Source organism: Aquila chrysaetos, chromosome 17 (genome assembly GCF_900496995.4).
Source record: "Aquila chrysaetos chrysaetos chromosome 17, bAquChr1.4, whole genome shotgun sequence".
NCBI classification, from domain to species: Eukaryota; Metazoa; Chordata; class Aves; order Accipitriformes; family Accipitridae; genus Aquila; species Aquila chrysaetos.
The window spans coordinates 8,389,168-8,405,696 of NC_044020.1; the positions used below are offsets into that span (position 1 = coordinate 8,389,168).

The window sequence follows — 16,529 nt, forward strand, 5'->3', positions numbered from 1 at the left end:
CTTTCCTATTGCTCCTATTTGTCAGTGTAAAAGTAATCTTGGAAAGACAGTTTGAGTTGTTCTGGGAAACAGTGCCTAGGACTCAACACACCAGACAATAGGCTTCATCAAAAGAAACACAACTGTAAAAGAACAGGAACAAATATAAAAAGTTGTTCCCTGAGCCATAAAAGTCTGATTCCTGCAGCTCTGTCTTCTGCAGCCCCTAACTGAGGACCTCTGCCCTCCCCCAAACCCTCAGCCCCCATCATTACCAGAGCTACACTGTGATTCAGAATCATTATTCCCTCGATCCAGAAACGGCCTAGTTAAATAATGCAATTGTTGAGCATGTCATGCCAAGAACAATATCTGTGTTTTCTTCACCTGGCACCCATACAGTGGTCATGCCAGGTTACGGGGCTCAGGTTGATTTTTAGGAGTTTAAATGTTTTGGAAAATAACATGCCATTCAGCATGTTCAATCAAGCATTAAGTTTCTACGGTTTAATCCTCCTGTAATAAATTCTGTCAAAATTGTTTAATATGATTCTTTAAAATGCTGAAAAGTCAAATTTGGCACCAGTAAATTAAAAGAAAGCGTGAAAACTTGCTGAGGTGTTTTTTAATAGAAAGCCTAGAACAGGTGCATGAATACGTAACCAACAGCGTTAGGACTTCACAGTGTTCCTGGTTTTAAGAGCACTACAAGAAAATCAATTAGAAATGCATTACATTGAAAGGATCACTCGAGCTAAAACCTTTCCACTTGGTGACTCTTGGGGAGGCAGAGCCTCTCAGCAGAGCCCTCTCCCTCCGGTCTCCTGCAGCTGCCACGCTCCCAAAAAACCACCCCATGGCGGCGCGGACGAAGTGCTCCCACAGCACCCTTCTAACAGGGAATATGTTCGAAAGGTGGAGAAGCAATTAGCCGAGATACCAACTGATCATTTACTCGCATGTTGAGGGCAGCCTTACTCCCCACCCATGGGCAGAAGGAGAGCAGTGAAGGCTCCAGGACAAGCCCACCCTGACACCTGCCCGGCTGGCAGGGAAGGCAGCAAACACCACAAAAATCAGTTTGGCTATTCACAACGTTCCTCAGGTCAGACCTTTTCCACCACCATCTCAGTGACTCTGAAACTGTCAGCCCCATGTGTCTGAGTCAGAAGTCATTTAATCCTTTCTCAACAGGGTAGGGAGCTCTTCAAACACTTTTTTTTTTCAGGGGAAAAAAAAAAAAAAAAATTAAAAGCCCACAGATCAGATCCACACTTAGTGCCTGCCAACAATTGCACGTGTTGCTGCGGGTTTGCAAGTATTTCTCTTCTAAAAGAGCGCTGAGGAATGCTTTCTGCTCAGTACTTTGGAGGCACCCGGGTACTCCAGATGTAGCAGGAGGTTCAGGTCTGGAAGAAGTTTTAGCGCATTTATAACACCAAACAAAACTCCCATGAAGAGGTATTCACAGATTAAATTGCTTTTCACTTTTACCAGTGGTTTCTGCTCTCACTCCCTCGCTGACTGAAGTATTCCCAAATCTTTCACCATTCTAAGCCCTGCCTGGGCTAGAGGCTCAGTACCATCTTATGTCAGTCCAAATCTATCCTGCCCCCCACCCTTTTTTTATCGGTGTTGGCACAAGCAGAGCTGGGAACTGTTCTTGCTGAACACTGTATTTTGGGGTTGGATTTTGTGGGGGTTTTGGCTATGTCAGTTTTCAAGTAGGTGAATGCTCCGCATCCGATCCTCCCCACCCCAGCACAGTCACTAGCAGTGGCATGGGGAAAACGGCAGCAACACACACCCGGAGGTGGGATGCTCCTTTTGGCAGTGACGCAAAGTGAGAGTCGCAGAGAGTGCCCCTGAAATAGTACGGGCTCCTCAAGCAGCGCTTCCACTTCAGATCTGGTACTCCAACACCTACAAAGCCCACAGCAGCTACACCTCGGCAGTCCCACACCGCAGCACGCCGTTAGAGCTGCGCATACCAGACCCCTGCCTGATCTTCTCAATATGACACCCAGAACCTAATTGCTGGAGCCTGCGAGAACTCTCCCTGCAGTCAGAACTAGTTTTGTCCTATTGGAAAAATCTCCTTTTCTTCCAAACTCTGCATGTTTGCACCTCTCCTCTCCTCTCTGCCTGTTTTCCTCCTTTTCAACCAACAAAAACCCCCTTTTCAGTGACTGCCTGCCCCTCAGCACATTCTTCCTTGCCTTCTCCTGCCCCGAGGGGGTTGGCAATCAAGCCCCAAAGCCCACCTTGCTAGAAACAGCTTTCTCCCACACGATGGATTGTTTCTTTTGTCATGGCAGAGAAGAACAGCGGAAGGTGGTTTGTACAAGGACATCATTCCACAGAGCATTTTCTCGAATAGCAAAACTCTTCCCAAACCCTCCATGTCCCAGCCCCTGTCCTGCCCAAAGGCTGCACACGCAACTGCCCCCATAAGCTGATGAAGCCATGGAGCAAATTTACGCAATGTTGCAAGGACCAAGGCAGGGTGACAGCTGGAAATGTCCATTATTCAGCCCTTTCCCAGTCCCCTCCCCAGCAGGAAGGGGGGGGAGATTGGGGGGGTGAAGGCTGCCCATGCACGGCACCCATTGGGTGCCACAGCCAGGCAGCAAGTCTGTAAACCGAAAAAGACCTCTATATAATCCCACCTATTTATAAAATTAAGATCTTAAAACAGACTTTCTGTTATTGTTTGTACAAATAACGCTCAGATTCATGTTTATGCAAAGCACAGGATGCAGATCCATGACAACTGACATCCTAGGCAAACAGCTCTCCAAAATCACCAGTTTTCCAATGCAGTGGTATTGATAGCACAGGAAAGCAACTGTTCTACACCACTTTCCTTATTGAGAAAGGTGTGTGACAGATAACTTGCTGCCATTTGCTTTTCTTTTTTTTTAATTAAAGTACGTCCTACAGTCAGGGAAAAGTCCATTTGAGTGACTTTCACTTTTACTTCCTGACTGCATGGAAAGCTCTCTGCTCACCCGTGGCTGACAAGATTAGGTCACTAATTTGCAAAGGAACAACCTTTAGGCTCCTGCAAAAGAGGTGGGACATGGAAATGCACTAAATATGGCAGCTCAGGGACTCATCGCAGTCAGCTGCCTTTCTGACATTTTCTAAGGGCACTGATTGTGCCTGAAGATAGCAGGCTTCAGGAAAGCTGATGAGATCCTACACACACCCCTACCCAGTTTCTCCCACTCATGGCATGCACAACCGAACCACTTGTGACTCCTTTGCTGTATTACAACAGCTTATACAGCAAGACTGTTTTAAAATAAACCATTAATTTTTGTTTCCATGCTATCAGTCATCCCAAATGTCATCCCACCATCCACCAAGTTTCAAGTACTATGTCCATCATCCAAGCTTTCCCCCATCCATCCCAGTCGGAGCACACACCGCTGGGACGCTTCTCCATCACCCAGAGAAGTGCCAGGCAGCAGCAGGGCGGTTCAAAATAGCCACCGCCGACTTCAGTCTGCGGGGTGGGAAGGGGGTGGCCGTGCCAGCGGCCACCCCCACAAAGCTCCTTTGCCTCTCACCGCTCAGCGCTGCGAACGCCGGCTCTGCAGCCCCGGCGAGACGCTGCCGTGCGCCGTTATTCAGCTCACCGTGGACTTCCTCGCTGTTAATGTCACGGCGCGCTGGGGATCTAACTGCAGCAGCTGCAATATCCCTGCTTCTCTCGACCTAAACCCGGTGGGGACAGAGCGAGGACAGGGTGTCACGGAGGTGGGAAAACTTGACATAGAACAAGGTGAGAAGAGCCGTCAGCAACGCAAGCAGGATACAAAGCAAAGTTCATTGCCAGTATTAATTACAAGGCCTCCAGGATGCAGGAGCTTCCTGCCATTTACTGGAACGACAGGCCATGATTCCTTTCTTGTGCACCATGATGAGCGTACTTTCACTTTTCCTCCTGCCACATTCCCCACCCAGTCTCTCTTCGGCACATCAGCACCATCGCAGGCAAGATCATCCCTAGGTGACTATATCAGTGGATCAAGTTAATCGTATCCTCATCAGCGCCGCTTTCAGCAGCAGTAGGTGCCACTGCATCAGGGTACGCAAGGCAGGTACATCCCCATCCCAGGGTAAAGGTGGAGGTTAAAGTTTAGCACTCCCTGCTGGCAAAAGAATAGCCCCTACCAAAAACCTATGCCCCGAAATCCTTCAGGGGATTGATATTGGTTCGCTGCATTAGAAAATGTTCCAAAGCTGCTACTAAAATTGAACAAACGTTTTAAAAAGCTGTACTAAAGTGTAATTTATTCAGGGTGAATTCAAAGGAGATTCCGCCATTCATTATAGGATCATACATTGGGCCTCACTGCTGTACTCCAAGATATAGGCAGGGTAAATCTGGTGCTTCTCAAAGATGACAAAGATGGAAGGGTCTGTCGGGTCATCCACGCAGCTGTCGTAAAGTCTGTTTGAATTACCGGCTCTGGGTGGAGGGCGAAGGTATTCGGGGTCTCCCTGAACAAAGTCTCCAACAAGAACGCGAGCTACAAACATGCTGTAGCGACCACTGCGAGAGGAACAGTAGTCATGAGAATAGCTGGCGTCTCTGGCAAAGTAGCTTCCTAGGGACCAGAAAAAGCCACAGGTAAGACAATACAGCAACTGAGGAACAAACATCTGCTATCGGCGCTTTGGCAGCCAGAGATTCAACAACCCCAGGTAGCTCTACACGCATCCTTGCCAGATGTTTCCACGTCGGCTTATTTTAAAGCATCGACAGACTCTAGCCACATTTTGCCATCAACCTCCCAGTCCCACCTCTCCAAGAGCTTTGCTGAACAGGTCCCCGAGGCGAAGAGGGGTGTTTTTAGCCCCTCCCGAAATGGGATTGCTGCAGATGCTGCCTGCAGCAATGCAGACGCACGCAGACGAGAGTGCCCTAATGGTGGGAGTGCAGGAGTCAGGGACAGTCAGTTACCTTGCACCACCCGCCAGCCTGGCCAGGGTCTGCAGCCCGTGCTGCTACAGCCCCCTACTTCTGTGCCTGTACCTCTTCCAAACATTGTCCCGTGAGTCCCACAGATCCTCCAGTCGAAGTTCTGCTCACAGATGGCAGGCATGTGGGATGGACTTGTCCCATGGAACAGGAGCCGCTCATCCACCTGTTTCGATTTATTGAGCTTCTTCATCTGCAACTTTTGCCTAGGGACCAAAAAAAAAAAAAAAAGACATGTTATCCTGGTTCAAACGAGGACAATTTCCCAGCTGAAGTCCTCCTACTTTTGGGTCATGGAGGAACAGTGACACAAACCACTCTCAGTGGGGTTACTGCCTGCTTTGCACTTCTGTTGGTACCCTGCTGCACAGCTGGCTCCTTCCAGCAAAACAAAAAGTTCTCAGCATCGCTATGGACTGTGTCACCCACAACTTCATACCACATGAGAGAGTAAAGAGACAAACATCTCTTGACTGGGAATTGGTCAGTTCCCAGGTTACATAAATCCTGAATGCATAAATATGTTTATAAAACTGAGCTGTATGAAGCCACAGTGAAGACTGTATAATCTCTACCCCTATTTTATCACATAAAAAGTCCCCCTCTTTTTTTTTTTTTTTAAACTATGTGGAAGTGACTAAAACAAAAAGAATAAATTTGAGATACCACAGCTCAGTCGTGGTGAAGGAAAAGAACTTTCTTTTTGAATAACACTATCAAGAACCCCCCACACAACCTGTTAGGTTATGTGATAAAAGGCTCATTTCCACACGCACAAAAGAGCACAGAGACAACCCCAATAACCCTGTCACGGAGAGAAGAGCCCCAGCCCCTTCCCAGGGCTGCCCCAGGGGAGCCGCAGCCCCAGGGACCAGGGAGACACCCAGCACCGTGAGCAATGGAAAGGGTCCAGAGCAGCTCACAGACATAAGGAGGGTACTGCCTACCAGAGTATGGGACTTGTTATGGGACACAGGGGAAGAGCATTTGGGGATTGCACAGGACTTATAATGGAATGTTTAACAGAGGAACTGTAGGTGGGAGAAGGGAGGGATCAAGATGGTCTGAGGAGAAACAAACGTGGGAAAATAGATGGATAAGGGGGTAAAAAGGGCTGGTTGCGTATAAACAGGCAGCTAGCTTGACAGTAGGTTTGTCTGGCCATGCCCTGTGCCTGATCAGCGCAGTCTGCCCTATCTTATTAAATTCCATTTCTAACCCTTACCTGGGTGATGGACTCTCCAGTCTGTGTGTATGCGCATGTATGGGGGTCTGGGTGCAGCAACTGGAGTAGGACCTTGGGTCACTGGAGCTGCATGTCCACAGAACCAGAAACTGCAGCAAGTGAGGGGGTGCACGTCAGTGTTTGATCACTAGCCAACATAACACTGACAGCCAGTGAGGAGGGTAGCTGGCCTGGGAACCAGGTTTTGGAGAAGTCCTAAGTCTGTGCCAGATGCTCGAGAGACCAGAAGGTCTGAGCTTGCTTACCAGAGGGACCAGGAGGTCCAGGCCAAACCCTGAAGACACCATGAAGTCTACAGAGACCCATTTGCATGTGTGTGTGCCTCTGCAGAACATAACTGGAGATGAGAGGACCCAGAGGCCAGCATGAGGGTAGGCTGAGTGTCTAAGACCAGCTCCTGGAGGGACCCATACATGTACGTATGTTCCAGTAACAGGCTTTCATCCCGATCAGTCAGAGGAAGGGAACAGGATGAGGCCATTGGTTCTGTTTATGATTGCTTGAGTGCTGTGCTGTCTGTGTTGGGTTTTGTGGCCAGCTGTGTGTGTATTCATACATTTTGTGTGTGTTTGTGCATGTGTGCCTACTTGTGCTGAACCTCGCTGCCAGCCAGACCCGGGCACACAGATACGTGGCAGTCTCACCTCTGCTGGGCTGCTGGATTTGGCAACTCCTAACGCAGACTGTGAAGGACAATAGATCAGGAAATACCAGTCTTCTGCTACCATAAGGATAATGAAATAAAATAGATACAAACCACTGAAAAACTTGCCAAAGTGTTGGGTTCTGGATCCTCTGCAGTTGGTGGATGTAGTAATCTTTCATCGTCTTCTCAAACAGCCTCTTAATTTTTCCATATTCCTGGGAAGTGTAGCTGAGCTGTACCAACTGAAAATTTTAACACCAAAAATAAGGTATTACTGATAGTAACAACTCCCAGTCCTTCCAAAGGACTCATCAATCTCCTCACATCAGAGGAAAAGCCCTGCCATTAAAATCACAAGCTTCTCTTGTTTTTCCAGTTAACCATCCTCTTCCCACCTTCACCCTCACTCCCCATGTGGAAGCACAGACGCTGACTGACGGAAATTAATACAATCCCACACGGGCTTCCTTTGGTGGACACAACTCCGCATCTAGATTATTTTTACTTTAGAGTAATGTAAAGTTGAAATGCACAGCAATATTCAGGCTGGAGAAGAGTGAATATCAGTTTCACCTTAATTTGATGCCCTAGCTCCTTCCCTACAGGGCTAAGCCCTAGTTTTACCACGGCAAATAACATTTTGCCTCAAATCGTGGGAGCAAATACTACAACACCACCTTAAGATGCAATTCATCCAGTTTATCAGAGGATGGGGTGCTTTGGGAGAGCGCAAAGGACAGGTCAGACCAGTAATATCCAAAAGGGCCTTTCTCTATATACCCACATATACACACACACACACACACACACACGCACCTGCATGGTACATGTAGGGGGTCTCAGAGAGCCTCCCAGGAGACATAGGTCTACTCTGAATGTGAAACTGTCAGTCTTGTTTCACTTCATAGTTGCTTATTTTATAAGACATGTTTAAAAGCTGGGAACATCTCAACTGCCTTGGGTCCTCTTCTGCAGAAAAAGTACAGGACACGGTTCGCCCTACCCATTGGAGAGCTGGAAAGACCCACCTTGAACCCGATATCAGGCAGTGCAGATTGGTCCCATTGTGGAGGACAGTCAGAACATGAGAGAGTCATGCTTTCACCGCAGAAAAGAAAAAGGAGCAAGTTAGTCCATGATACTCCTAACAAAATCCCTCTCCCAGAAGATCCAGCCACTGGCTCTATGACAGACTTTGGATATCCCTGGATTTTTATTTTTGTTTTACTTTCCTGTCCTCATTTTGGCTGGGATAGAGGGTTTGGGGTTTGTTTTTTTTTTTTCTAGTAGCTGGTATAGTGTTACGTTTTGGATTCAGTATGAGAATAATGTTGATAACACACTGATGTTTTCAGTTGTTGCTAAGTAGTGTTTGGTTTTTTTTCTAGTAGCTGGTATAGTGTTACGTTTTGGATTCAGTATGAGAATAATGCTGATAACACACTGATGTTTTCAGTTGTTGCTAAGTAGTGCTTAGACTAAGTCAAGACCACGACATTTCCACATAACCGTTATCCCTTTCTCTGGTTTAGATTTCCACACACATCCTAGTGGCAGTAATGCATCTCTTGGCAGGTCAAGACCCTGGTAGGAGAGCTTCAAATGAGAAGTAACGTGCTCCTAGCCGAGCGGTTTATACAACTGCTCCAGCTAGCCCTCCACACACGTTGCTTGAACCTCTAGGAAACTGGAGCGTTAGCCCTCTCCCTCCACGTGGCCACTCATCTCTAAACCACTGGCCAGACGGGTGGCCTGCCCCTACCCGTGCCCAGGACCAAGCTGTGGGTGGACAGCTGTGCCCCGCAGGCACTACTGCACCCGTCAGCGCTCAACAGCTTCCAGCACTAACGCCCTCCTGGCATGCACATTTTAACCCAGGCAAGAGTAGCTCCTGAATGGATGCTAACGCTCCAGTTTGTTTTCATTTTGAATCAACCCACCCTTGGTTGAACCAACCCTTAAATTGAACCCTTGGCTTCAAATGCACTGTCTGCTGGTTTCTGAAGCAAAGGCGGCTCTTTTTAAAATAAAGCAGTAGCACAGCTAACTTTCACAGCTTACATGCTCAAATTCTATCATCAAGCTGAACTTCCTTTAAAGCAGCCATAAGACAGAGTATCCCAAATAATTGCATCCAGTTCACTTCATTTAGAGGGATTTGCTTCTGGGTTTTATTTTATCCTCAGCTTTCCAGGGGATGGCGTCTATCTGCTCCAGAGTTCTTGGGACTGGCAGTCCCTTGCTCCTGCTCTGTGCACAGTTTATTTAGTATTGTTGGGGCATAAATCAAGGAACAAAAATTCCTGGCACAGTCGTGTCAGCCCTATGTGGCCTTGCTCTCACAGAGAGAACAAATCTACTGTAGGGGTCTCTTACAGCTGCCAGAGACTGCCACCAAACACCCCTCCAGCACACTTCACAGAAGCGTTGCATAATTTACAAATACTGTCACCACAAAATTTGCCATTAAACCAGTCAGCAAAAGGTATCTAAAAATGAATTAGAGAGATCTAAAATTGAATTCTAGACAGCTAGGAGGAACTTCTTAGCAGAAAGGTGCTGACATCTAGAGACATTATTAAATAATGAATGTATATTACCTTCTGTCTTGTTCACCTTGAGAGGACAGAAATTTTGGCAGTCGGGCAACTTTTCTTTGAGTTTCATAGATCAAATTTCTTTGGACCATGTCTTGAAAGACAGAAACAATGACTCAATAATTAGATAATTTATTGTCCAGAGACACACTCTTATGTGATTAGAAAAAATAAAAAAGGAGGTAGCCTTGAATATCACGTCGTGGTGCACTTTCTATCACACCCACCCCACTCCGTACTTCACAACCATTCCCACTTGTGCTGCTTCTGCTGGGAGATCAGCAAGGTTAACCACTTGCTAGCATAGGTTGTGAAATTCAAAGGCAACCAGCCACCAACTGCACCTGCACATGCATTCACATCCAGGCTGTTGGCCAGAGAAAACCACATCTGATGTCAGGCCTACAGCAGGGAAGAGTTTTCAGTATGATGGAGGCCATAAATCTAGCTTTCCCAGCAGTGCGGGATTGTTACGTGGTGCTAAGAGGAAAGTCTGCCCTCTCTTCTTGGTCCCTGTAACAATATCACAGAACACATGCTGTGTGACAAGGCTAATTATCCATTGTTTCCTCCTTTAAACACCACTCTCTTTATTCACGCCAGGAAACAGATTTAAAGCTTGGAAAACTAACAGGAATTTTAAGATGGGTAAATAAATTAGAAACAGAAAAGCATTTCTCATTTTCCTGTTTCTCTCTCTGTGCAACCAGCCCCAAATTTTCCTTTGCTGCCCTGCGTGCTTTCTCTCCCCATAACTAGCTTGAAAGATGTCTACCATGGGCTCACTTCTTCACCATTTGACTTTTCAGTGCTTTTTTTTTTTTCCTGTCTCGTTTCTCCTCTTTAGTTGTATAAGCCCAAATGCATAAGCCAGATACCATGAAGTGTTTACTCTCAGCTCTTCTTCTGAATATACAATATTGTCAGAGATGCTTTTTTGACTAGAGATGCACAAGTCTAGAAGCTCGAGCAGGGCATCTCAAACCTGCAGAGAAATGTATTTACTGCTCAAGTTCTGCTTGGCGAAAACTTACAGGAGGAAAAAGACCTGTCCAAAGAAATCCAGACATAGGGTGCACACTCTGCATGAAGGAGGCTACCTTAGAGCCAGCTACACTGTGTAATGAACTTAAAACAAGGAGATACTTCACCTTCAAAGCTTAACTTATACTTCTGAGAACCAGCCCTGAATAACACAATGCCTTTCTGGTCAGCTCGAAATTCCTTCTCCAGATCTGCAGATGTTACCGTGGCAGAGCAGTGATCTGGATGCTATAAAAAGAGGAAAGAAATTATACCTGTTAGAAACCAGCCTTTGGTTTAGGTGACACTGTGGGCAAACACCAGTGTTTCCCCAGGCCCCTATCACGGGTTGCCATTTGGAACTAAGTCTCCAAGGCTTCAAGCATTTTGTTCTTCAGCAACAGAAGGGTACCCCACAGAGAACTGCTGCTTGGAACAGCAGCAACAAAGCAGCCTTCAGCCTGTGTGGTCAGCTTCAGCCAAAAGACGTCCGTCATCTCTGGAAAATGCACCCGCTTTCAAAGCCAGTCCTTTGAAAGCCTTCACAGAGTAGCAGTACTGCTTTGAGGGACAATTAATAAGACAAATCCACCAGGGCATCAGAGCAGCACTGCAAGGGCACCCAGTGGTGCGTGTGAAACACCCCAGCTGCAGAACAGCGTGCCCTAGATAACTCTCCGAAGATGGCTTAACAAAAGCTTTTGACATCAACAGTGGATGGACCTCACCTTTTCCCCATACTCGATCCACTCCCCAGAATCATCGAGCCAATACCAGGCGTACTCCATTTCGGGAGCAGACGGATGAGTCAGAAGACACCACAGGCGCAGAAGAGCTGACCACAACCTGGCTTCTTGCTCGGCCCTAACATCAGAAGAGAAATCCAGATTAAAGTATGGGTCTTTTCCAAAGCTGTCAAACTATGTGATAACTCTGGTCTGGTCAGAAGTCTGATCGCTTCTCAGAAAAGGAGACCCCCCTCCTGCTGGCAAGTGCAGGTTTGGCCCAGAACCGAGGAACTGAGGTTTGTACATTTATGGGGCACGGTAAGCATCACAGAAATGACCCTGACCTCTCTGGCTTGGACCCAGGTCACTATTTTTCTCTAAAATATATCTTTCTAAAATTCCCATTGTAAGAAAATACAATTTGACACAATAAACTCAGCTCGTTACGTGAAGGCCAGCGGTGCCACCTGGCTAACAGGAGTAGGACTTGGCTTCTAGGCAGCGTGTGATCAGCTGCAGAAGTCAGGGTAGCTTCGGAAGGCACTGATAGCATCACCCCCCCTTTAGTGTTCAGGAGAGCAAAGCTGCCACTCACGGGTACGGTACTGGGTGCAGGTGCCCAGGCGCTGGCAGCGGGGGGCTGCAGGGCTGGCCTCCGGGAGAAGAGACCAGGGGTCCCCCATGCCGGGGACAGCCAGCTCAACGGAACCCACTGCAGGACACAGCTGAGCCCATCAGCTAAGCTGGTGGCACCTCTGAGAAAGCCGCCCAGCAGTGAGAAGTGAGGAAAAACGTGAGAGAAACAGCCCTGCAGACCCCCAGGTCGGTGAAGGAGGAGGGGGAGGAGGTGCTCCAGGCGCTGGAGCAGAGATTCCCCTGCAGCTCAGAGAAGACCATGGTGAAGCAGATTGTCCCCCTACAACCTGTGGGGGACCGTGGTGAAGCAGATATCCATCCTGCAGCCTGTGGAGGACCCCATGATGCAGGACATGGACATGCCCTGAAGGAAGCTGCAACCCATGGAGAGGAGTCCGTACCAGAGCAGGCTTATCCTGAAGGACTGCAGCCCGTGGGAAGGAGCCATGCTGGAATGTGGGAAATTTTTCGGGATGATGGAGTTGCAGAGGGCAACTCTTATGGACTGAGGTCAACACTCATCCCCTTCCCCCCTGCATCACTTGGCGGGGGGGCGTAGAAGAGTCAGGAATGAAGGAATGAAGTTGAGCTTGGGAAGAAGGGGGAAGGGGGCAGGTGTTGTTCTAACTTTGGGGTTTGTTTCTCACTGGCTAAATCTATTTTAATTGGCAATAAATTAACTTTCCCCAAATCAAGTCTGTTTTGCCCATGACAGTAATTGGTAAGTCATCTCCCAGTCTTTGTCTCAACCTGTGAACTTTTCCACCTTATTTTCTCCCCTGTCCTGTTGTGGACGGGGAGTGAGAGAGTGGCTGGGTGGGCAGCTGGCAGCCAGCCGAGGTCAAATTCCTTTGGGGGGGCAGGTTAAAAAAAAAAAAATAATAATAAAATTGCTTATCAGCAAAGTCTCTGCTATGCGCTCTAACCCCGAAGACACAGCACTTACAAAGAGAAGAAGCTGAAACAGGTAGCCACCAATAATTCAAATTATGTGGATTTTACTTTGCTTGCTGCTGTGCTTCAGCCTCCTTTGAATGTCCCAGTTTGGGACCCAGGCAACGTTTTTCTATGCATCTCATCACTTCGCTGCTCCTACAACATTACCCTATTGTGGAGCACATACACGCAGCTGAGAGCTGCCCACCTGCCTGCCGTGGAATTTGCAAGGATCTGGGGCTGAGCTACTCAGAGCTGCTCGAAGCATTTGAACACAGTATTCAAACAGAAACTGGAAATGATCATTTATCCAGCTCTGATGCCCTTCATGCTTTGGCAGGGATCATGGGTATTCAGAGCAGGCTAATCAGAGGAAATCATTATAGGAGGAGCTCCCTTATAGAGCTGGTTACAGTACAAAGGTCCATGAACAAAGGCTTGGCAGCCCCTGAACTGCCAAAACAAAGAGCGAGGAAGGACCCGAGTCTCCCTCGCAGCCTTAGCTTTTTCCACTGCTGTCTTCAGACCACGGTTGCTCTTTGTATGCAGTACCACCAGCCAGGCCTATTCCTAGAAAAATGCTCCCAATTCATTTTCTCTCAAATCCCATTGCAGGAGGTTCATGAGATCCAGCACTCCTGGGAACTTTTTTTGGATGCAGCTGCCCTTTCTCTCCTCTCTGCACAGCAGTGTGCTGCTGCTGCTGCCGCCACGGCAGAAGAATTTGAAGTTTGTGGATACCAAGTGTGGGATTTGAGGGGGAGGAGGGGAAACGGAGAAGAAAGCAGGGGAATGGGGTGGGATGATGTTTCCAGGCAGCCTTTCTCCATTGCTCCCCCCATCCCTGTTCCTTCTCTCCCTGCTCCGTAGATGGATGCTAACCTCTGCTGGCTCCCCTGCCTATATGCAGGGCTCTCAGTCTGCCCCAACTCCATCAGCTTTCCAAAATGTCCACTTGTGCCCTACTTTCACTTTCACTTGCCAGCATTTCTGCTCCTTGCAGGGATTTTCCAACTCACCAACTAACCCCAACTAGAAAGAAACAGAAGTGAAACACTTAATAAAGCAGACAGAAATATTTCACTGGCAAAACAGGTAGCGTCCTTCAACTTCTACTGAAGAATTCGCTATCTGGTCTCGTGCAACTGAGAGATACCCTGTAAATTTGCTTTTTATATCTCCACAGGAATAGTTTCATACAGAGGAAATTTTATACATAAAAAGCAACCTCATGCCACCTTTTCTCTTACACACTTCTCCCTCACATGGAATAAAGGATGAATTAATGAAGATACAAACACAGCTAACAGTATGACTAACGGCAAGCAGGTATCCTTAAAGCCAAGCCCACAAACCATGGCATCCCCAACTTCCTCCGTCTCCCTCCCAGGCACCCCAGGAAAGCTCTTGGAGCCCAGCACAGCCGTCTCCCCAGCTCCCCTACTCACAGTCCTGCCGTCGGGCTGCCCGGCCACCACCCCCGGGAGCGGAGGACCTCAGCCACGTGCCCGCCGGTCGGACGAGCCCTCTGAACCCTTGCTCCGCGTGGGAAAGGTCCCCTGGGTGCAATAAGATCTTCGGAAATAAAATCCGATTGGCCTGCGAGAGCTCCTCGTCAACTCCCAACCGCACGCCCGTACCTCGCCGTGTCTCTCCGCGGGATGTGACGGGCGCGTCACCGCCAGCCACTGACCCTGAGGAAACGGAGCTGAGGAACGTTTCCTTCTGGTTATTGCACCATACGCACACGCATCTGCCAGGCACGAGCAGACCGGCCAGGCACAGCTGAGGTTTTTGGCAGATGCATCAGTAAAATCAACATCCCTACGAACTGGCGTAGGTTACCCCTACTGCTCGGTTCCTGTCGTCGTGCACCAGCACTTACCTTGAGCCGATTCCTCCCATCCTTCCGCTGGCCGGTGATATTCAGGAGCTTCTCCTTTCAAGATTCCTGTCGGGAGCAGCTTCTGCTGAACATCGTTCTTTGAAAGCCAACAGCTGGCGTTGCCTTGCAAAGCGAACCCCAAATCTCAGGGCAGAAAGGGGGGTGCGTGTCTCAAGCCGCTCTCCGTGTTGGTTATCGCGCTGTTCGGGGGGGGTGCGGTACGCAGCGCTGCGCGGAGCCAGCCAAACCAGTGCAAACCAAGCGCAGAGCCCTGCGGGACAGGCTCGGTCAGCCCACAAATACAAATACAGAGTATTTGTATTCCTTTACCTTGAAGCCTGAGTCTCTGCTGTGTTCTTCGCCACGGAAATCAGAGAAGGGTTAGGAGCTTTCCAGTCTGACCTCCAGCCTTTCGGTCTAAAAGGCTGACAGCGTTTCCCAGCAGAGCTCTGAAGCATAAAGCTTAACGACAGTTCAAGTAGTACTAACTACATAAACTTGTTCAGATACAAACTTTGTTGGCCTTTTTACACAAATTACATTCAGTTGAATTGCCCAGAACATTTTTATTTCCTGATGATCTAGTCAGACCAGATCAGTAGTGGCTGAAAGACATAAATCTCTCTTTTAGTTTCTGGAAAGGCTTTACTCTGAGTGCATTTTATAGACACGGTATTAAAAAAAAAAAACCAAAACACCACAAATGTGATTATGAAGTTGAACTTTGCTTCTTCCCCGTCTGGCCTTTCTTGACTAGCTTTTGACCTCCCATATAGTATCTGGCTCTCATCTCCACAGTTGCACAACTTTTATGCTTCCCTTTGACTGATGAGATTTATCGGATCAGGTCCCACAGGTTCATTTTTGCATATGTGAATTCTCTAGTAAAATACTCTTTTGAACTGAGGCCAAGAGCTTCAGCAGGCAGGAGATATCAGCTCTAGGAAAAACATTCTGGCTTGGTAGAAAATGTTTATGTAGCTTTGCTGGGAGCAGCATACCATCCTCTCTAAAAACAAACAACTCACCACAAACTGGAAACTTGAGCTCACTGTAAACTGACACCTTCTGAACATCATGTTTTTTTGGTTTTTTGGGTTTTTTTTATCACTTTTAATTGCAATGTCATCTGTGGAGCTGTTGAATCTCTGATTTCTAACTGTCCACGTAACCGTGGTACTATATCTGTCTGCATTTCTAGTATCTGACAGGTTTTGGAGCCCACATCCTATATATAGCCCTGCAAGATCATATTCCTGCAGAGTCAGCAGAGGCACCCAAGTGTGGTTTCCCTGCATATGTCAAATGATTAATCATGTATAAAGAAACCACGGTCCGGCAGGTAGGATTACTTATTTTCCCCCCAGGGAATTTCGGTTCTTGTTCCCTTTTTCTCTTGAGAGGAAATGGACAAAAAAAGTGATGTTCTACCCTTTCCGTGTGTATATCTGCAGACGCACAGCAGCTCTGCTGCAATTTCAGACCGCTCCAAGGTTTGTTGCGTGAGTACCGATGCCACGGGGTCCCGCGGCACAGGACCAGGCTGGCAGCACCTCGTGCTTCTACCTCAAGATGTGGAAAAATCCCCCAAAGCGGTACCCGAGGGGGTGGATTCAGGCTATATCGGGGTGCTGGGGCTCACCTGGTTCTGCAAGGTCGCCGGCAGGTTGGTTCCCCAGCCACCCGCACCGGGGCCCGGCCGCGGGGTGAAGGTGTGCCAGGGGCTGCAGCTTCAGCAAAGCCCGGCGCAAGAGGGGACCGACCCACGGCTGGGAGCCTGGAAACGTTTCCAGATCCGGCTTGAAACCACACTATCATTTAAAGCCGGTACCTTCTCCTGTAGGTTGTGATGGTTTTCCC

At 48.1% G+C, this 16,529-nt stretch overlaps 1 protein-coding gene across 3 annotated transcripts; it reads right to left on the reverse strand.

The window, feature by feature from the left end:
• Positions 1-4,264: 4,264 nt before the first annotated feature.
• LOC115352551 (protein mono-ADP-ribosyltransferase PARP12-like) lies at positions 4,265-14,911 on the reverse strand. 3 transcript variants are annotated; one of them, XM_030040928.1, is made up of 9 exons: positions 14,670-14,911; positions 11,213-11,348; positions 10,613-10,733; positions 9,465-9,555; positions 8,834-8,839; positions 7,893-7,962; positions 6,976-7,106; positions 5,027-5,178; positions 4,265-4,598 (listed from the first exon to the last, which is right to left on the reverse strand). In XM_030040928.1, the coding sequence occupies exons 1-9, from the start codon at positions 14,687-14,689 to the stop codon at positions 4,318-4,320; spliced, it is 1,008 nt and encodes a 335-aa protein (XP_029896788.1). In that variant the 5' UTR covers positions 14,690-14,911; the 3' UTR covers positions 4,265-4,317. The 3 variants fall into 3 exon arrangements, with proteins under 3 accessions (XP_029896788.1, XP_029896789.1, XP_040985539.1); XM_030040929.2 differs by lacking the exon at positions 14,670-14,911 and adding an exon at positions 14,233-14,648; XM_041129605.1 differs by lacking the exon at positions 14,670-14,911 and adding an exon at positions 13,667-14,180.
• Positions 14,912-16,529: the final 1,618 nt, after the last annotated feature.